General features: G+C 39.5%; 1 protein-coding gene across 3 annotated transcripts in view; it reads left to right on the forward strand.

Moving 5' to 3' along the window:
* TBC1D14 (TBC1 domain family member 14) overlaps nt 1–22,340 on the forward strand; it is a 64,887-nt gene that overhangs the window by 2,553 nt on the left and 39,994 nt on the right. The window contains exons 1-3 of one of the 3 annotated variants that reach the window (XM_064418739.1): nt 516–774; nt 3,122–3,857; nt 18,960–19,080. In XM_064418739.1, coding sequence (XP_064274809.1) covers nt 642–774; nt 3,122–3,857; nt 18,960–19,080 — 990 coding nt within the window. In that variant the 5' untranslated portion in view covers nt 516–641. Of the gene's footprint in view, nt 1–515; nt 775–3,121; nt 3,858–18,864; nt 18,883–18,959; nt 19,081–22,340 lie in introns of those variants that run through there. The other 2 variants (XM_064418740.1, XM_064418741.1) reach the window with 2 other exon arrangements.

Here is a 22,340-nt window from a genome sequence, read left to right on the forward strand (position 1 = left end):
GTTTCAGCATCATTATGTTAATAAGTGCTTTATGGAAGGAAGTTAGCATTGGAGTACGTGACAGAATATTTGACATCAATTGTCAGATTTTGCCATTACCAGTGAGGCAGCTGAAACAGAGTATAAATATCACTCCATCCCTAGAAACAATTGTACAACTTAACTCAAAATGAATCAAGGAGTTCTCCTATGTGTTCTTGAGAGCTGACTGCATCTCAAGTTTTCATTTAAAGCCCTTGATGGGTACACTTCAAAGCCTCCCACAGTTTTGCTGAACTGTGTAAAACCTTTGTAACTTGCTGTTGCATAATTTGCTCCAGCAAGCTGTAGTGTTGTATACTTCTGCATTTCTTGGTTGCCCATTTAAAAGATCTCTTCCTGTTAAATTTATTGCTTGAAAAAATACCAAGTCAAGTTAAAATAAAATTCCATGCCAGGTACAGAAGCTATTTTCACTTTTTTTTTTTTTTCTTGTAATTCTTTTGTTTACAGTATTTGGCCTCTTGAGCTGCTGTGGTTACTGCCTCTGCCAAGGTCACTTGAATGCTTACCATTTGTAAGCTTGGTTGAGAAGAGCAGTGCAATTAAGCTAAGGACTGGCTGCTGCTTGGGAAAATCATTGAGCAGAAGTAAAGGCAGTTATGGGAGGAATTCATTATGAGAACATGCTTGTGCTGTTTACCCAAACATCATCAAAGCTGTTCCTGACAGATTACATTTGTGTTTTGTTTTCTGGACTGCACTTTCTAGATGCATTCATAAGTTTGGGTTCTTGTAAGTCAAACCCCTTGGTTACCCTGTTCTGAAGTGTATATGTGTGTGTGCTTTAGAGTAACAGAAGGGGCTGGGGTGGGCTGTGGATTTGAAGAGCAATGTGGAGTATATGAAGGAATAAAGGTGAACACAGGGAGAAAAAAAAAGTCAGACTTATGTTAGAAAAACAAGTGAATCCAAGTAAGGTCTGAGAACAGGAGATTCCAGTATATGCAACAGTAATTATATCTACTGCTCTATGTTATATCTTCTTTGTACGCTGGAACTGTCACTGTTGACTTCTTGAGTATAGTTTGTTGCCTGCATTCAAGGATTGCTGTTTAGGGTTGTTTGTTTTTTTTGCTGGCCCTTGCAATTTTAATTTAGTGAATAGAGAATTCATAATGTACACAGGTGGTGTGCCAGCTATTTCAACACATACTTTAATTGCAGGGGATGTAAACTTTTCAAACCATGGTAATATGAAAAAAAAAAAAAAGTTGCTATAGCAACTCTTTAAGAAAATACTTCACACATCTTCACAAGCCTTTTAGTCAAAATAGTACACTTGAAACCTTGCTTAGGCAGATGATAGGCAATTGATGCATTGATTGATTTCAATGGGTAGCATATTTCAATGGGCTGTTAAAAAGTTCTGAAGAAGTCTAAAAGATTAAATATCTAGGATTGTTTCTCCTTGACTGTTTGCCTGTGCTTAGGAGTGGCTTGAAGTGGAGTTTCATATCTGCTAGTGAATACTGTTTGGGTAGTAAGTTAAAGATTTAGTGTAGCATACAAAGAACAGTTGGATTTCTGAACTTTCCACATGACTGAACTTATGGAAAAAAAAAAGTTCTGTTTGGACCAGTGAGATATGTTTGAAATGAGTTTTCTCTCGCTCGCTGCCTGTTGGTATCACAATGCCAAACTGGATTGATGTCCTCAGATCTAAGAATGGACTGTGTGTCAAAGCCTGGTGTTTGGCAGGGCTCAGGTGACATTAGCCAGGGGTTTAGAACTGCTGTGAGATAGCAGTTTTCACTGACATTTGAAATTGAGAAGTTTGGGGTTTTTTGGGGGTATGTGTGTATTTTTTTTTAAATAGAATGTGGGGAGGACCTTCTAGAGAATAACTGGTGCCTTTAATTGAGTGCTCTACTTGAGAGAGACTAGGAGACCAGGCTTCAGGAGCTGAAGAAAAATCTGTCTAGAAAACAGTCTGTTTGCAAGATGGAATGAGTGTTCTTCACTCATTCACACTTATCCCAGAGTGTTTCAGAGATAAGAAATTGAAGCAATATGCACATATTTGTTCTGCCAACTGCTGCAGAGTAATTGCATTGCAAACTTCAGAAGAGCTGTAGACAATTTACTACTGCTATGGAAAAAGAAAATCTGTGTAACAGATAGTGTTACATAGCTCATATAGTGTTTAAGGGTCAGTTGCAATTCTGGAAGCCAGGGCAGTACTCCTGATGGTGTTCCAGGTGTATAAAAGTTGCCATTGAGCTCGGTGCATCCAACCTGTAACTCCTTTGTGACAGCCCTTGCTTTGCAGGTCATTCAGATTCAGACTGGAAGTGGGGCACTGACTGGCTTAACTGAGCTGCTGGCAGCCCCTGGGGAGGCAGCATGGATGAAGGATCACAGTCCTGAGTGCAGTTAATACCATGTATTTGCAAATGTCATTGCTACTGGATGGGTACTGATGAAGTGCATTGGTGTATTGTCAAAACATGGACTGTATGGATAGCTTTATAGCTGTTCAGATTTTGCATCTCTTCCTTAATGCAACAATGATATATTATGCATTCTCTTCTGTGACAATTTTATCAGTTTTATAGTTTCCAAAAGAATGCTGAGAAAGTCTGTTTAAATGAACAACTATGAATCTGGTCTAAGCGTATGGAAACAAGTTTTGTAGTTCTCTGACATCAGCAAATATACATTTATGACTGTATAAAAATAAATTTCATATATTTGCCTCAGTATTGACAGGGAACATTAAAATGCTGCAGGTTTTATAGTAAGTAATTTCACTCTCAGGAGATGTGTAAGCAGCAAACATGGGCACACAAAACTGCTTATGAGAAGCTTTTCGTGCTTCACATTTGCTAGAAGCCTCATTTAAGATGCCATTGTCCTGGTTGTTCATGCTGGGGGAAGGGATAGTAATCATGTGCAAGAGAAGACAAATAATTTTTAATTAAAAGCCTATATTAGGACAGGACTGAGTGCATTAAAAAAACAAATCAAGAAACAAAACCAAGAAACAACTATGAAAAGAAAACAATCCTACAAAACAAAGAGTCAAGAACAAACCACAACCTTCCTGCAAACTCCTAATCTTTTCTTTCTTTTTAACCAGTTCCCAGTTGGACCAAGACAACTGATGCAAATTTATCCAACTCTTTAAATGGTTTGACCTTCGTGGGAGTTCTGGATGCAAGAGTGGGTGGCACTATCGAGGGCCTTCAAAACTTGAGCTCTGGGACCCTGAGAGATCTCTCACTGCCTGAGTATGGACCCGGCCTGCTGTCCAGTGCTTTAGAAGACTGTCATAGCCTTAAATCAGTGGATTCTGGCATTCCAACTCTAGAAATAGGAAATCCAGAGCCTGTTCACTGCAGTGTGTTGAGTGTGAAGAGAAAGCAATCAGAGCCTGAGCTCGTGCCTGACAGGGCTTTCCAGAGCGCGTGCACGCTGCCGCCGTATGTGCCTCCGCATCCGCTGAGCGCTGAGCGCGACCACGCCGTGCGGAAATCCTCGACCTTCCCAAGAACGGGCTACGACACTGTCAAGCTTTACAGTCCAACCTCAAAGACTCTAAATCGAAGCGATGATATCTCTGTTTGTAGTGTGTCTAGTCTTAGCACAGAACTGTCAACAACTTTATCAGTCAGCAACGAAGACATTTTGGACTTTGTGGTCACCAGCAGTTCAAGTGCAATTGTGAATCTCGAGACTGACGAGGCGCACTTTTCGGATGTTACCCTGAATTCCTCCAGAGACAGCAATGACCAGAGCCAGCAGCAGTATTGTCATGGGACAGACGTGGACAGTAAACGGAGAATACTGGGACCTTTTACAAACTTCTTTGCCAGGTAATGTTTCCATAAAATATATTTTAATGGATTATGTAAGATCTTTGGAGAAAGGAACTGTTTGATATTGTACTTTGAAAAATATAGTACCTTGGTGTTTTAATTTAGATTGGTATTAACATATTTTTTCTGTTATGAGTAAATAGGCAAATATTGCTGGGTTTAAGGCTCTGCATCCTACTCTATATTATGTTTATGATGTATGGAAGCATCTTAAATCTTGGAAGATTCCTTCTATATTACACTAAAAGGATTTCTGAACAAGGTCTTTTTTCTTCTGAACTGTGGCTTCTCCAGTGATGTCTTTTGAGATTTTTGCCAAGGTCTTTAATCTTGTGTCACATAAGTAGATAAATATAGGTAGAATCCATACCTGTATTAAAGAACTTCGACATCTGAAGATTCATAAGCAGTTTAGTAGTGATGGAATATTTATTGATCATTCTAAGGGTATGAAGCTTAAAATACAAATATTTTACAAACACTTGGTGTGACTACTGTGATCTTTCCAAATCTCAGTTACTGCTTTTTTAATATCCTTTTCCTTAATTATTGTGTGGAATGAAAACATCTGACATTGTGTCACCCACTTGTTGAAATAATGACATTGGCTACCCAAAGCAGTTTCTAAATGTGGTCTTTGTATGAATGATAAGGTTCTAAATGCAGGGAAGTGGGGAATAAGGAAAAGGACTAATCTACTTTTGGGGGGTTGAGCTGTTTGCTAGTGGGTTCTTTTTTAAGTTATGTAAGGCTTTCGTAGTGTGTCTTACTTTTAAGTTATATCATCTGAAGTTTGATATATTTTAGATTAATTGTTCTAGTAAGAAATTTTAGACATCAAGCAGAGTTGGCTGTAAATAACCTGTTTTGCACGTGGCTTCAGCTAGTATCTCTTTCCTCATGCAATTTATTTTTCTTGCATGAGACAAGTAGGCTAATAAAATACATCAAGAATTGGCAAAAATCATTCTTTGAAAGGCTGCCTTATTTGCAAAGCTAAGAAAATCAATTTGTTTAGACCTACCAGGCTGACTGAAGCCTTTGTTGATTTTTATTCTTAGGTTAAAGTACTGTGCAGCAGAATTCCAGTCATCAGTCATGTTTGAGGTGCTGATGCTTTTGTGGACCCTTGTCTGTTTGTTGCCATGGAACCAGACTTAATTCTGAAGCTGGAGGCTTCTCAGCACTTCAAAGCATAAACTTTTGTTATCCATTCTGGTAGCACAACTGCTAACTCAAACAAATGCTGTCCTTCAGCCTGGAAGGGAGCACAGTGGAACAGCACATTTAGACCCCACTCAGAGTAGGATGTTTAACCTCTTCTCAATTTTCTTACCCAACAAAGCAAAGCCATCTGTCCAAATTCTGTTCTAGTGTAGTTTGTGGTGGTTTTACCAGTGTTGCAGAAATTCTTGTACTCACTAGACTGAGCTTTTTAACCTGAATCTTTGCAGGTACATTGAATGCCAGGAAAAAAGGGCTGTCATTACTACCTTTTAAATGGGGAACAGATAATTTTGGTCACTGGGTGATGTCATTGTAAGAATATGAGGATTAAGTTCAAACTAGATGATCAGCTTTGAAGTTCCAGGTGCTCAGTCTGTAACCTGACCTTGAATATCCTCCTCTTTGGCATCCACTTCCTGCTCTGTTTTGGAAACAAGAGCTGCCCACTTCTTGTCTGTACTTGCACACCACACCCCCGTATTTTATGCACCGTCTCATGTCATGAGACCTGGTGGTGAGTTTCACAGGTATTGAACAAGCAGGGAGCCTCTGAGGCTGTTCTGTGCCACAGGGAGTGCTATTTATATTTATGCTGTCAGCATTGTAAAGGTTCAAAACATGCCGTTGCTAGTTTTTGTTGGTGTTTGTAATCTGCCATCCGTGGGTTTGAAAACTCCCTGTTCCCTGGAGCTCCTGTGGGCTCCTTGGATTCCCAGGACTTATACCAGTACTGAAGTAAATGAACCTGGGTCTTCCAGTGTTTTGTTTGAAAGTAGCTGCTTTCTAGAGGCCTTCCTACCCAGCTCACCCTGTGCTCTGTGTTGGGGTTTGTGTGCAGTGTGAGATGAAGAGGAGGCATTTTGAACAGTATTGTCAAAGTCCAGCTTGCTGAGAGGGAGCTTCCTAAAGCAGCTTGTTCCAAGTGCTGCAGTGGTGGGTGTAGACAAAGTCCTGGAAAGGAGTGTGTACTTAGCACTGCACTCTGTGCTGAAAGTTGTGATTCAGTCTCACAGGTTGAGTGCATAAACTTCACTGTAGAAAACCAAGGTGAACTGTGGTAAGAGAAAGCCAAATTGTCTTGGCTTTGGCCAGTGGCTGGCACACATGTGTGCAACATAGAACAATCAGACCTGAGTGCTTTGTACACAGCCTTGCAGCAGCCTGGTGGTCACTGGGTAAGGCTGCAGTGCAGAGACTCAGCCTTAATCTGCTGGTTTAGCTCTTTGAGGGCTTCTCTGGGTAATAGGATACAGGTTTGAACCATGGAGAGCAAAGATGAGTCAGCTTAATTTTTTGCACAGGTTGTTGATATTTGGTAAAAGGGAAAACCTTGCTTCTTGAAATGGCACCTCTGCTTGTATTGAAGTCCATCTGGCCTCTGAGAATGTGCTAATTTCTGTGATCTTATCAGAGTAAACTTGCCCTTGACATGTCAGTTAAGATTTGTGGCTGCCTGTAGAGATAATACTGACAATAATTAGATGCCTCCAGTGCTTGGTCACATGTGCTTAAGCTACTTACATGTCAGCTAGGGGTAAGTCTTTCTCAGTACCAAGAAAATGCTTAGAGAGTAGTTGGTTTAGAATATAAAGTTATTTTTTTGGCAGTGTGCACTCATTTTTCCTTTTGAGACTGTACGCATGTGTGGATGTGCACAAGGTTGCATATTCCATGTCAGTTCTGTGGTGTGTTACGAAGTTTTGGTTTGAGACTGCATTTACAAAAAGAGTTGTAGAAGAGATTAAATAAAAAGGGAACACTGTTGGCTTATTTTCTTCAGTTCTGGAACCTTCAGGATCACTTGGGAATGGAGTCTCCTGCCCTGCTTCCTTGAGCACTATGGTGAAGAAAGTTTCCTGGACTGCTTCTCTGGCTCAGTTTGTGTCTTCAGCAGTTTGAGTATCAATAAGGTCTGGTTGATTCCTCTGGCTGGGTGCATCTTTGGGTGTGGCCAGGAAGATCAAAAGTGAGAAAGCTGCCGCTTTCTTGCTTACGCACAGCTTTCCTCTTGGAAGAGCTTAAGGCACCACAGTGCTCTCGTTAGGCTCCAGGTTGGCATATGAAAATGAATTACTGCTTCTGAAAGCAGCTGTAATGCTGACTGTTGACAAAAAATACTGACATGTTGGTTGTTTTCAAGTGTCACTTGTATCAGCTTTAAAAGCCCAGAAGTCTTTCACATAACCCTGAGATGGAATTAATTTCCTTCATTTGAATTTATGCAGGAACTTGGTTTGAAAACTAGTGTGGGCAAATAACTGGGTGAGAGACTGAAGAATCGGTGGCTGGTCTGCTCCTTTGCCTTATTGACCCAGAGTGTGTGGGTTAATGAGTTTTACCCTTGGACTTTACTTCTCTACAGTACTGCTGAAACTTTTTCAAGTGTGGATCTTAAACAGCTTTGCTGAATCAGGACTGTAGTGATCTTACTGCAGAAGTTGCTCTTTTCATTTATCATTTTCAGTTATTGTTTTGGACACTGAGGATTTTTGTGCTTACATGGAGAGTAGTGACTATAAAATGGTTAGGACTATGTACAGTTAAATAATAAGTCATGCAGTTTAAGTCTTTACTTAGTCCGCTGCCATGGATATTGTTTGTTTTCCCAAGAATCTGGATCTTCTTTCTTTTCAGGCTACTCCTAGAAGTTTTTGATCCAAGTGTTCTAAGTGTTTGGATGTCAGGAAGCCTCTAAGGAGCATAGGGACATGAAATAAAGGGCTTTAAGAAAAACATTACATTTTACTATTTGCAAAGAATCTCTGCATTTCTGGAGCAAGAAAGCTTCTGGAGCAAGATTGGCATCCTATACCATATGTAGAAGCATGTACATGTGACCTTACTTGTAATCTGACAAGAAAAAGGTCTTAAATTTCAAAATAGTAGCTACTGCTTTCAGTAACTGTTTTAAGTCTGAAATTATGTGAATTTAATATGCTTATATCAGATATGTACACACATGTTTTGAGATTACTGGTCACACATAATTTGGAGTTCTGAATTTAGGAATTGGGTCCATCGATGGCAAAAGTGAGTCATCTGTGTTAATGGATAGGACCCTTTCATAATGCTGTTTGTTGCTTTTAATGAGAGGACAGCTTATTGTACTTCTCTAATTTTGGTGTTAAAATGAAGGTAGAATGACAAGGAGCATTGTAGTGTTGATTTCCCATTTTCATGTCGCCAAAAATGGGAATTCACTGACCACAGGAGGGAAGAAAAATTGTGAAAACAATTGTGGTTGAGTAATCTGAGATATTAGTTATGATACTGTCATCTCTTCTGTGCCAGTTTCTGTTCAATGAAGCCTGTTAGAGCATTGGCTGAGAACAGGAGTGGAGTGTGTAGGCAGAGGAACAGAAAGAGCCGGATGCGCTGTGGGGGCAGATAGAAGTTCACTGCTTCTAACCACAAATGGGCAAAACCAAACTGAGCTGCAGGTGGAGTTGTCCAGAAGCTGGTGGGAAGGACTCCAGAAAGTCAACCTCTGGTGGAGGGAACCGGCAGGGCCCCCCAGCCCAGGCTGCTTCCCTGCCCTGCTGTGGGCCGGGCTCCCAAGCGCTCCAGTTGCCCGGCCCTGCTGGGTTTGCTGCCCTGGTGGAGGGAAGGGAATAATTGAGTGGCAGTTTTGTCCTTTCTTGCTACTTTATCTGGGTGCATTTGTAGCAAGTTGTTGCCAATAGCAGGTGGCTAAAAGAGCCGGGAAGAGTGGAGAGCAAACAAGCTGCTGCTTCAGTGGTGTGGGAAAGCATAGGCACTGAGGATCTGTTTAACACAGGATGCTGGCAGCAGTATTTCAGCAGCCTGAGAGGCATTCAGGTGTGCTTATCTGAAAGGTGATTCAGTCTTCACTGTGTGGTTTTGGATAGTTCTTGTTTGAAAGCCACTCTGGCTACTGGAACTGACAGACTAAAAGTCCTTTCCCTATCTGTGTTTACTATCACGGCACTTTGTGAAACAGAAGAAATCAGGAGAATTTTCTGAAATAAGCATTCTCTCTCAAAGCAAATCTTCCAATGGTGGAAAGTTGGAATTCTACAAAGGTAACAGCCATTGATTTTGATAAAGGTTTGAAAATTGTATGATACAATTTTCAGAATTCCTGTCTTATTCAGAGAATGAAGTTTTGAACTTTGTCATGTGGCCTGTTCTCCACTAGGTGTTGAACTGAAACTGTCTAAATTAGTTGCAGTCCTTATTTTCCCTTATTGTGTGGGGTAATGTGAGTCTTTACAATTTCAGTTCTTTTAGCTCTACCTTAAACTTTTCACTAAATTTTGAGATTTGGCTCTTTAGAATAAAGGGAAGTTGCTTTAGTAGATTAATATCTTAGTTTTGCTGTTGAGTAGCTGGAAACAGTTTTACACAAACAAGACTTAAAGAGGCTTGTTGGACTTATTTGTTCGTTACAGAAGCTAAATGAAAATCTGCTCAGTGATAGTTTGAGTTTTGGAGCTTTTTTTAGTAACTCTACAAAACTATGCATAGTGAGGACTTAACATGGTCTAGTTATTACTTAAAAGCAGATGGTATGTGCATGTTTCTTTTCTAGTGGGTGGTAGGAAGCATTACAGAAGTCTGATGTGGCTGGTGAATGAAGTTTGTAGCATAGATGGGTGTTCAACGTTGCATGCAGCATTGAGCTGTAATGCTTCCCCCACCCTCCCTTCCCTTGTGGGGTCACAAGTCCTGCCACCAAACCTGCTCCAACATGGGCTCCTCATTTCAAGGGGCCACAGGAGCCTGCTGCAGTTCTCACAGGGTCAGTCTCCTTTAGGCACATCCACCTGCTCCACTGTGGGGTCCTGCATGGGCTGCAGGTGGATCTCTGCTCCATCCTGGACCTCCATGGGCTGCAGGTGGATCTCTGCTCCATCCTGGACCTCCATGGGCTGCAGGGGCACAGCTGCCTCACCATGGGCTGCTCTAGGGGCTCTAGGGCAGGAGAACCTCTGCTCTGGCACTTGGAGCACCTCCTTCCCCTCCTTCTGCACTGACCCTGGTGTCTGCAGGGCTGTTCCTCTCACACAGTCTCACTCCTCTCTTTTGGCTGCTGCTGTTGTGCAGCAGGTTTTTCCCCCCTCTGAACTGTTATGCCAGGGAAGCTACCACTGTCCCACCGGACTCAGCCTTGACCAGTGGCAGGTTTGTCCTGGAGCCAGCTGGCATTGGCTCTGTTGGACATGGAGGAAGCCTCTGACTGCTTTTCACAGCAGCCACTCCTGTAGCCCCCCACTGCCTAAACTTTGCCATGCAAACCCAATACAGCACTGCACACACTTGCCTTTGAATAGAAAGAGTGAGAGCTACAAAAGGTTCTCGCAGATGTTCTTGAGACTTTAGGAGCTATTTCAGATTAATGAAGTTAAGCTCTGGTTTCATTCTGATTCACTGTCTCTATGAAGGTTTAGTGAATGGATGGGTTAGATGGTCTTTATATCTTCATTTAATTTGCAAGAGCTTTACTGGTGTTTTCCTTTGTTAAAAGGAGCTGTGAGAAGTAGATGACACAGGGAATGCAGAGTATCAGCACAATTACTGCTGTGTGATGCTCTATCTCTCCATCTGATCAAAGTACTGTGTAATGTTCAGCTGACTTTTTCTTTCCTGAAAAATGCAGTGAGCAAGGTGAAATTAGATGGAATAAATATAATTTTTGCTCCTTGATGTTTTGATTTATGCAGTATCCTGTGTTACACAATCTGTGGAAGAGTTGGAGTCAATATTAACTTTGGTTTTAAACTCATTTAAAAAGGTTAAAATAAGAAATGGTCTGTTGAAGTTTTCATCCTTACATAGAATTTTATTAACAGAACTGGTATATGGAAGCCATAAATTTTCTGAATCCATTCCTTATTTGTGTCAAGCCTCTCTTTTTAGTCATTAAGTACCTCCAAAGTTCTCCAGCTATATCATTAAGTGCCTCCAAAGTTCTCCAGCCATATCATAAGAATAATAATTTTAAAAAACCCTTCAGTAAATATTAGGGTCATTTACACCCTGGAGCTGACAGAATAAACACAAGAACTTGGCAGCAGTTGGAGGTAGGACAAGGCACGTACTTGGTGGGCAGGAGCCCCCTGTGAGTGTGGAATCCCAGAGCAGCCCTGCTCTGGGGGATTTCTGGAGCCCCTGCTCAGTGTGGGGCCGCCTTCAGCACCAGAGCGTGTTCCTCAGGACCCCGTGCACTTGTGAGCACATCCAAGCATGGAGTTCTCCTCCCTGGACTGCACAGTTCAGGATTTATATTCTGCCACTGTGATTTTTTTTCCCTCCCCTTTTATCCATTTGAAACATGCCTTGCTGCCTTGCCTTTTGGATTTTTTCCTCATTGCATCTCTGAGGATGGTCATCCAGGCCAAATGAAAACACCTTTGTTACCATCCCTGCTTGTGTGTTGCAGGTCTCAGCACCTGGCCATCATAGTGGCCATCCATTGGACTTCCTCCAGTTTTTGATTCTTTGTTGTAGTCCAGAAGCCCCACACTAGATACAGATATGGTCTTGTAGGTACCAGGCAGAGCTTCTATTCAGTTTTTCCTTTTGATCTTAATACAGACAGGTCCATATTTAATCTCTATTGCTGCACAGTCTTGGAGTTTTACATGGGTTCCTAAGCTTTTTGCTTAGGATTTTTATTTGTGTGGTAATAGTGCTTCAAATCAATGAAGAAATCTACTTTCAGATTTTAGGAATGGAATTTCAATTTTTCTGGTAATATGAGAGTAACTGGGAATTTGGCCAGCTAGAAAAAGGTCATTAATTATAGCTGGTTGATGCTAATATATTTGTTTGAAGTTGGACCTGAGTGTTGATTTTGTATGACAGTCCTTACTTGCTGAAGTTCCAGTTTCTGAAAATTCTTCAGTATTTGCATGGTAGACCAGCATTGTGCATTATCCATGTGCAAAATAGTTCTTGGCTTGCTGCAACCAGTCCTAAAGCTGAACTCACCAGGTTACTGCCTGATTTATCTTTGCATGTCTTGGACACTTCAGTGCAGTCAGCACTGCTTTGTTCCCCTGTAAAATGAGGGGGACCTGTAAGAAGATAGATGCAGAATACTGTAGTTTTGATAAATAGTTTATTAAACCTTGCTCTTTTTCCCAGAAATCTAGAGAAATTTCCAAGTTACCCTATTGCAAGCTGTCAGGTATCCTATACTGCTAACTTATATTGTATTACTGCTTCTCTCAGCTGTGGAGGTTGTTTTTTTTTCCAGACTTGCAGGTATCTCTTACACTGTAAAGTGTTATTGTTTTTCTTACTGAACATACTGGAGTGTTAGTGATTGGAAAACTTTGTTTATAAAATGGGTAGGAATTTATAAAACATAGTTCTGTGATTAGTTACCTCTTTCATAGCCAAGTCAGCTTGTAGGCTGTCTGGCTTTGTTTCTGTTGATTTGTTTATCCATAAACCAAGTTTTATTCTTCCTTTAGTCTGCCCTTTGGCAATCTTGCAGAGACAAAATTCTGCAAACCCTGCTTTTGTATGTAATTTTGCAATCCTATTCAAAGCATAACTTCTGACTTGTTTATGGAAGTTCTTCACTGTAGCCAAAGTACTTGAGCTTTTTTGATGGTGTTCTGTCTGTTGGTTATGTTGATGTATAGGTTGTCTGAGAGGTGCTCTGGGTTTGAGAAGAGGGCATGTTAGAACTGCATCTAGTGAATTATTTCTGAAAACCAGTGTTACTGGGTCATGGGTACCAATTGTTACTTTTCCCTTTGGAGAATGTAGATTTAGAGCACTTCAGGAGACTTTGGTGGGTCACCTGACAGCTGTCCCTTCTCCAGTCCATCAGTTCTTCAGCCATCATGATTTATGTGTCAGTCTTGTTCCTCCACTAATCAGGTAACAAAAATTCCTTTGGTAGAATATGTTGCTGAATTTTCAGGATTTATTTTCTCAGTCTCTGGAAATTGTTTAAATGAGCAAATTAGGAACATCTAGAGGTGAGACTCTTTCTTCTGTTTATTGGTAAGTTGCAAAAATTATGATTAATACAGAATAGAAAAGGTCACTGGAAGATGAGAAGAAAATAATGTTATTGTTGGGAATGTTTCCTAGATAGTGTTAATTAAATTAATACCATATCAGATAAGGTGGCTGGACACTTTTGCTGACAATGCAGCAAATATTTGATTAAATTTAATCTTAATGTATTTTTTTGCTTAATAGGTGCTGCATGTTATTTAAAATGTCTTGTTTCAATGCAGTTTTCTGGATGCCTTGTGGAGTAATGTCTGTGGAGACCTGTCTTACAGTGCCTATGTGCTCAGTGTGGGTTTACTTGGTTCTTATGATTAATGTCTGCTTACTTATCTAAATATACCTGGACCTTAGCCTCAGCCTGGCTGAGGGGCTCAAGTGGTGCTCTCTTGGTGCAGTTTAGAGTTATCAGGGGAGTTTCAGGGTCTTCCTTCAGAAGAAGCTGAAATGAACTTTGACTTGCCTTTGTTTCTTTCTTGCTTCTTAAGAACACATGCCAGTCTGATAATCATTTGAAAAACTGTCTTTCAAGATAGAATTGTTCTACAAAACTGAACCTTTTGAACTTTCTCCACTGTCCTTATTTTGCATCTGTTGTGCTCATGAGACTGGTAAGTCCTTCCAGTAGTTAATTTGCATGACTATTACACTTATTTTGTCTTCTGAAAATAATCTTAATTGAAAGACAATTAAACTTTGGAGCATGTATCTTGAGAGCTGGAAATTATGTGTGTAATTTTAAAACTTGTAACAAAAATTACTTGTATTTGCAAATTAGTCTTGGTTAAATGCAGATAAGAAATTGCATCAGTTGCATGAGCTGGGGCAGTTTCTAGACAATTTTCATACATGTTTCTGTACACCAACCATCTTTTTAAGAGTAAGGAACCCATTTACTTGGAAATGTAATCTGTGCTGGGTCAGCGTTAGTCTACCACAGAGCAGCATCTGCCATCTCACTTTTCTGTTGCTTGCAGTTGTGATTCTGTGCTGCATGTCAGTAGTTCAAGTACTGCAGAACTTCCTCTAAAGAGCCCTGGCAAAATAGTCACATCAGTCAAGTTGAAATTCAGATTTTCTGAATAACCCAAATGCTCTAGTTGTAAAAACTCCTAAATCCTAAGCTCCTCTACCCTTTTGTGTCAGTAAACTGATATATCTTGGGCGTTCTGGTAAAAAGATACTGTGTGTTTCCTGAAGTCCAGAGGGGGGTGTGTGTGCCTGCCAGGATCAGCTTCAGCCTCTGAAGCTCCTGTGGGAGCCCATCCTTTTTTCCTGTTGTTTCAGTGACATGTGCCAGAGAAACAGTTCCTTGACTCTGGTGGTACCAAACTTCAGAGATATCTGAATGGCTCAGTGTTGGGTCTGCCTGGCTTGAGAAAACTTTGAGACTTTTCAGGAAGGAGCTTTGCAGCTGACTTCAAGACTTGGAGCAAATTGGCAACAGAAGCCATGGCAGCACTGCCTCTGCTGCTTTAGAGGATAGGTTTGAATATTGAACAGGGGGAAGGGAGTAACTTAGGAGGTGACTTCACAGAAGTGACTGACCTTGCTTGGAACAAAGCACAGCTGAAATGTGGAAAAAATGAATAGCTGAATGCTTGTGGAGCTGCTGCTCTCAGCTCTTCATGGGGCAGTAAATGCTCTCAGTTATGTCACAGACCTTCTGTCTTTTTGGAAAGAAAATTGGACAGAAGTAGATAAACTTTCTTCAGTGGTGATGCTGGATTTTTTTAAAAAGCAGAAGCTTGAAAATGCTCTAACAGACACAGTATGGATAGGTTTGACTTGATTACTTGTTATTGATGTGGTTCTAATATCTTTAGAACCACATTTTCAAAATTTGATTGAGGCTTCAGCCTGATCATGATGGCATACAAGGCTACATAAAGAGTGGCAATATACATGTGTGCAGTGCATATATTAGCAGCTATCTTGTAAGTTTATTTTAGCAGTGCTTAGGGAACCAAAATTGAATAGTTTCTTAAGTTTTATTAAAAAATAAGGTTTTCCTGACACTGCTAAACTTGCCTCTTGGTGTTAACTTCCTCTTTTTCCCCACAGAAAAGGCAGCTGGGCAGATCAGTATAGAATGGTGATGCAATATCTGTATGTTCAAGAAAAAGATTGTTCCATCTCTGTCCTGTACCACAGGATGTTCTTTGTATGTAAAAATTAACTCTGGAGTTAGAATTAAATTCTCTTCAGGTAGGTAATCCCTCTCCACAGCTCAATTAAAATAACAAGGTTAAACAGCTGTTTGGTGCCAAATACTGCTTGTAGGGGACTGTGAAAAAGCAGTTTTCTAACTGAAATGTGATCTCAATTTAACTTCTGTGCTTGGCTTTTCTAAAATAAGCAACTACAAACACTTAGTGTAAAATAGTGGGCATGTACAACAGGAATGCAGATGTAATCCATGACACTCTAATGACTCCATGCTAATGAGACTGCAGACACCATGCATCATGTCAGATGTTCTTGTTAATATCCCTATTGTAAATCATCATGATGTGTTCTGATAGTTTTGAAGAGGACAGTCAAACTGAACTAATGATGAGCATGTAATCTTTTCTTTCAAGTCATGTCAGCCCTTTTTTACATTCAGGATCTCAATTTATTTTTTTATCTTAAAACACTTGTAATGAAGCTTTGACATCTTTTACCCTAGAATTTCTGGGCTCATCTTCAGAGTGAAGGTGTTTGTTTAGGGGTTTGTTTTGTTTTTTTCAAGTAGAGAAGTTTTGCTTCTTGTTAACATGCATTTTCTGTTAGTAAGCTCTTCTTAAGTTACCTTTAGTGTGGAATTTTTCTAAATGAATTTGCTAAGAAGTGAAATGGCTTAGTGCTTTTTTTTAAAATCTGAGGGAGCTGTGTAAAAACAGAAAAATAATTCCTTTTGGTGCTGTGGCAGCAGAAAAATTAAAGGTTTTTGTCTGAGTTATTTGCTCTGACATGTATATGGAAGAAACTTCCTCCTAAGGCAGTTGCATATTTCAAGGGTTTACTTTCAGTTCAGGAATCTCAAGTAGTGGCTTTATCAGGACCCTGTGGTGTTGTCCTGATTTATTGCAAAGCTCTGTAGAAATTGAGCCAGAAAACATTCCATAGTTCTTTTTTGGGTTGTTGTGGGTTTTTTTGGGGTTTTTTTGGGTTTTTTTTGTTTGTTTGTTTTTTAGTTTTTTTTCCTTTTTTTGTTTTTTTTTTGTTTGGTTTTTTGGGTTGTTTTTTTTTTCCCTTAAGTTTTTCTTAGGTGCAAATTAGGTGGTATCTCTTCTGCTCCTTCCATGCCATCCTGTCATATGTTAACTTTGGTGTGTTTCAGTCTGGGGCAGATCCAGGTTTAATGCTGTGTGTCCTCAGTCAAAGCAAGAACACATTGTAGTTTGCTCTTCTACATCTGGTTGTGCTGATTTGTGGCTGCTGATAACGTTAAGCCTTTGGAAGGTTTTGAGAATTTCTGGAGTTCGTAAAGAGTGTGGACACCAACCAAACACTGGGATTTAGGTCCAGACAGAGGGTGGAGGAAATAGAATGAATTCTGTATATTGACCATGCCTGCTGCTTTCAGTTATATATCTATATATATATAAAATTAAAAGTGAACTGGAAATCCCTGACATAATACAAAAGGAGGTAGAGATGCCTGGTGCCCTAGAATGCAGGGATAGAGAAAACTGAGCTGAGCAAGTGCTGTGCCATCTGCTAGATAAGCTGTAGAACAGATTATTTATTATGACGTGCTGCTGAAGGGAAAGTAGATAGTTAGGATTGTGGAATTGAGTTGAGAGGAAGTGGGAGAGATTGGCTTTTCAGATTTGGTTCGTTTTATGCAGGCACTTGCAGCAGAGAGCTGTTACAATTTATCATTCCAATTCATCTTTACTTTGCTCTGACGGTAAAGACTTACTGATGTTCTTAAAATCCCTCAGAGGAGACTGAAGTTGTTGCTTGTATGTACACCTGTGCTAGGAACCTCTAAAGTGGATAGAGACAGTGAGAAAATTGCCTTTAATTTTTGTGTTATTGTAGTGCTAATGAAGTGTGATGGCAGTCTTTTACTTGCAAAAGGGTTTGAATGTGCACGGAGCTGTCACAGAGATGTGCCTCTTACCGGGCTTTTCCGGTGGCCCTGGTGCTAGAAGTTCTTGTTTCCTCTGAAGATGGTTTGGAGTCTGGATTTTGCTTGCTTCTGCAGTAGTAACATCCTGAAAAAAAACCTTTTGCAAGAACAGCCGCTCTGTCTTGCATCGTGTATCCTATTTACATTAAGTAGATTTTATGATGCTATTTTTGCCATGCTTTCCTTTTTATTCTTAGATACATTTTAGAACTTGCTTGATCCATCCTCTCAGGCTTAGTTACCTTACAATCTCTGCATAGCTGAAAGGGGTTTGGAGAAGCACAGTTACTGCTTAGCTTTGGCATCACTTGTAATCGACTTGCACGGTTTCTGTACATAAACACTTGGTTCTTATCTTTTAATATGATAATCTGTTCTTGGTTTGAATTTCAAGGTAACTGTACCCTTGTGATACAGAAGCATGTGACAATTTGTATAAATAGATGCATATTTAAGGGTGGCAGTGCATACTACTAACCTTATAATATATTTCAGCACACTTTGATGTTATAACCTTAATTGTTTTTCACATATGAAACATATCTTTTGTATTCCAGCAATGTTATCTCTGTTGGTATAGCTGTGATATTTTTCATGGCATCTGGTACAAAATGACCAGGAAAAACAACTTTTTAGTGCCTAGTTTGTTCCTGTTGCAGACATTGTATTCAGCTCTTCTAGAATGTGCAACTCAAAATAGTTTTATTTCCCAAACAATCACACTTTTTATGTAAGAAACAATGTGTACTTGATGGACCAACACACAGGGCATTAAGGTGGTAACTGCAAGGAAAAGCAGTAATGTCAGAATGGAGGCATCTGTGATTTGAAGGTGCTGGAGCTGCCTGCTGATTGCAGTAGGGAAAATGCTTTTGTCTCAGTGGGTTTTTTTCTTTTAAATGAGGGAGCAAAAAACAATAGTCAGTTTCCAGAAAAATCTGCCTTGAGGTGAGTAAATAACAGAACTAACCTAGACATATTTGAATACGTGATGATAAACTGGACAGTAGGACAAAAGAAAATTGGTTACGTTAATAATGCAGGCATGCAATGGGGATAGAATATCTGTGCTCTTCAAGGAGCTGACTGACATCAAAATCATGAAGACTGGTCTGTACTGTGTCCAGTTTCGGAAAAAGTAGTTGTGTGAAGATGCAAGTGTGGCAAATCACTTTAGTTTTATTGACATAGTTAGTTTTTAATTATAATCTAATTGTCAGTGGCTTTATGTCTAGCTTTGTAATTGTTCCTACAGTGTTTAAACTAAATATTAGACATTTCAGAAAGACTTCAGAATTAACGTGTTTTGATAGCTGCTTTTAAGCTTATTTAGAAAAATAATCTTTTATGAAAGCAGATCAAATACAGATGAAGTAAAAGGGTACTATGTCTCCAAGGTTTTTGTGATTTTTGGTAGTAATGTGTTGTAACAGGTGGATAAAGAATGTTTATGCAGCAAGAGGTTTAATGTCTTAGTTGTTTTTAAAAGACTGAGGCTGAATGATCTCCAGGAATGTTAAAGAAAGTTGGAAAATGAACTTTCTTTTTATCTACTAAAAGTTATAATTTAACAAAGTCCATTGCCTGGTATGGTGATAATACTGCATGATGTACCTTTTGAAGCTGGGACACAGTGTCTGTCAGCACAACCACAAGAGGAGTTGGAAGTTGGCATATGTGATTAGAATACATAAGGTTAACAAATGTTCATCCTTCTTTTTACTATAATTAATAATCCCTTTTTTCTTTTAAAGGAATTTGTTTACCAGAAAGCAGAGTGCAAGATTTGAAAAACAAAATGATGTGCGATGGAAGTTGTTTGGAAAAGTACCTCTTGGAGAAAACTTACAGAAAGACCCAAAGAAAATACACAAGGTATTTGTTTAATTCTGTGTTAGGATTAGTGGTTTATGAAGAAGCCAGTTAAGTTTATGATCTGTATATAGGACTGTGCAGCCTGTTTGAGTTGCACACAATTTCAGTACCAGAAAAGGCTCTTGGTTGAAATTTTACTTCTGTCACAACAGTGCTGTTCAGAAGAATGTGTTCCTCTTGATCATTACACTGAGTACATGGGGCATGAAGAGCTTCCCTTAGTGTGTCATAAGAGAATAAAAAACCTAAGTGAAATGCTTTCCCAGCATTGTTGAAAGCAACATTTTAGAGAACTGGTTCTGCTACAGATGAACCCAAGCTCTTGGCTAGTGAATCAAATGATTTGCCTTTCCAGTGGGGAAAATCTTGTGAAATCCAGCCATGAGGTCAGTAGCTCATGAGCTGCTCTTTCAGGAAAACAGCCTCTTTCAATCTGTCTGACTTGATCTGGCATTTCTGGATTGCATGTAGCCTTTTTATGTTTGGAGCTTTTTCTGTATTTCAGTTGTCACTTCCTTGTTCAAACAACTGTGGGAATAGTAATGTTTGCATGGAAAGAGACCATGTAGCAAAACTTCAAACCAGCTGCTGTGTGTGAAATGCAAGTGCTGATTTGAAGGATTGTGCTGCTTAATTCAGGGTAAAGTATTCTGGAAATCCACATGTCATGTGACTGTTCTTAGCTGTAGTTAGGCTGTTAAGATGAAATTGAGGCAGCTTTTTCAACTTGTCACTGTACTCAACCATTCAGACTTGATCTACAGCTTGTCTTGACACAATCAGTGGTTCTGAAGTGTTCACCAAAGATTTTTGATGACAAAATTGAAGAGGCTTAATAAGTGCAGTACCCTGACATTTAGCAGTATATTTTATTGTAGTGCATGTGCTTTGGGTAAATAATTTATTGACATTTTGTGGTTGTTGCTGGTACTGTGAATATTTTTCTTTTACATCCAAACTATCTTACATTACAGCTTTGAATGACGGTATTAAATTTGTTACACAACAGTCACTATTAAATTATTATGTGGTATGGCATCCTACCATTAGTGAGTTTCTGGCAAAATTGCAGCTTAAAACAATTGTCTGCAGTGCCTCTTGGGGAACAATAACTAATGCTCCCTAAATAATTTGGTGCTTTTTTGAAGTTATTTTTGACATGTAGACTTTGAGTCATGACTAGTGCTGTAAGTCACTAATTGAACCTCAGTGGCATTTAAAAGCACAGCCTGATTTAGGTGACCCTCACCAAAACAATGCTCACACAGGCTTTTTGAGCACATGAGCCTTTCCTCAAGCCCTGTAAAAACTCTTCTGACAGCACTCTCTTGTTCAACAAGTGTGTATACTACATAGCTTCATACTGTAATTTAACAACATAGGAATTAAAATCACTCCAGCTAAGATGTTGCTTGTCCTGTTTTTTATGGTGAAAATATATGTGAGTATTAGTCTTCTGAGAAAGAAACAATATTGGTATATGCTCAGGCTGGGCTGCTTTACTGGGTCACTGAGAGCTTTTGTATAGTTTTTATCCAGTTAAATGTTTTAAAACTTAGAAGCTGTCAGGATGAGTAACCTTGGAGAAGCTGGTAGTGCATTTGCAATGGAGGTTTGCATGATTAATTTTTTATCAGTTCCCTTCAGGAATTCTGCTTGAGCAGAACTGGTTATGCCAGTTGCTTTTGCAATTGGTGTTTGAAAATGCACTAGGTCAGTCAGATGACAGAACTTCACCAAGAATAACCACTGGAGTTAATTTCTCTCCCAGCAGAGTGTAGAACTGAACTAGGCTTTGCAGCAACTTTTGTCTCTTTTCAAGCTCAGCAAGCATAGAAGTATATGTAAATACTATTTATTTGCAACAACATTTCTGCCCCCAGTTTTGTTAGTAAATGCTCTTCAAAAGAAATTTCTTTAAAAATTCAAGAAGAGGTAACCAGCATATCATTTGGTTGTCTCTCTCATGTGATCTGTCTTCACAGAACTTGTTTGCACATGGCCAGTCAAGATTTTGTGTTTTAAAAGAATAAGTCATATAGAGGAAAGCCAGATTTTGGCTATATCCTAGAGACATGTTACAGATTTCATCCCCAGTGAAATTCAATTGCTTTTTTCTTTTTTAAATTTGTTTTAATATAGTGCATTTATTTTAATTTTCTTTTCTATAATTGCAAAAACAATTTTTAATCAGCAAGCTTTGAGGTTTTTTTTCCCTTCTAAGTGTGCTTTGACCCTATGAGGGTTGTACAATTTAGCTTTCACTATATGAATTCCAATAAGAGCTCAATGGAATATCTTTATTTTTTTAAGTTTCAGTATTGGTAAAATTCAGCACATATAACACTTGAGGCCTTTAAATTACAATCTTTACTTAAAAGTTCAGGTCTGAATGTTTTATGATCTCATTTGCTGATATTCCATGTTAGAATATTTAAAAATTTTAATGGTAGTTCCTTGATAATTAAAAATGACTGATTTTTAACTTGGGGATTGTAATTTTCCCAAATGTTTTTCTGTAATAATTAGCATATGGCTATATAGGGGGGGAGGGGGTCAACATTCCAGTCAATTATAATCAGTTTTAATGAAGAAGCTCACTCTGCAGCACATGATACAGTGCAAATGAGCTCTTGAAACAGGAAAATAAATTGCTTGACTCACAGGTGTTGCTTTGCTATGGGATGAACAGTAAAGCTTATAACATTACTGTAGGAAAAACTTTGTAAGTTGAATTAGGTTAATTAGAATTCAATTCCATTTTCACTTGATTTAAGCTACAATCCTTGTTTGATGAAGTAAAGTGATTTTATCAAAGTCTGTTTTCTGGCTTGGATCTGTTAGATGGAAAAGAGTTCCAAAGCAACAGCACCCAGCAAGAAATATGGAAAGAATTTACTACAACCCATGCTTTAAGCAGACAGTGATAAACTCTGCTGTTATAAGCAGTATGTTTTCTCCAGGTTAAAAAAAGCCCAGAGCAGAGTCCCCAGCCTGCTGGTGTGTGGAGGTTCTCGTGCAGCTCCATGTGCCTGAGCAGTGCTGCCTCTGTTCCACATCCACATCTGCAGCCTCTGCTGATGGCCAGCAGTGGCTAAAAATACAGAGCTTTTCTGAGTGCCTGCTGAGCCATGCTTTGCTGCATTCCCATGGCCCCTTCGGGCCTCTGGAAGGGAAGTGGTTGGTTCAGGCTGGCTGCTGGCTGTGGCAGGAGCCAGAGCTACAGCTCTGGATAGAGCACTGTCTCCTGTTTGTACAGA

This window comes from Passer domesticus, chromosome 4, assembly GCF_036417665.1.
Source record: "Passer domesticus isolate bPasDom1 chromosome 4, bPasDom1.hap1, whole genome shotgun sequence".
Classification (NCBI taxonomy): Eukaryota; Metazoa; Chordata; class Aves; order Passeriformes; family Passeridae; genus Passer; species Passer domesticus.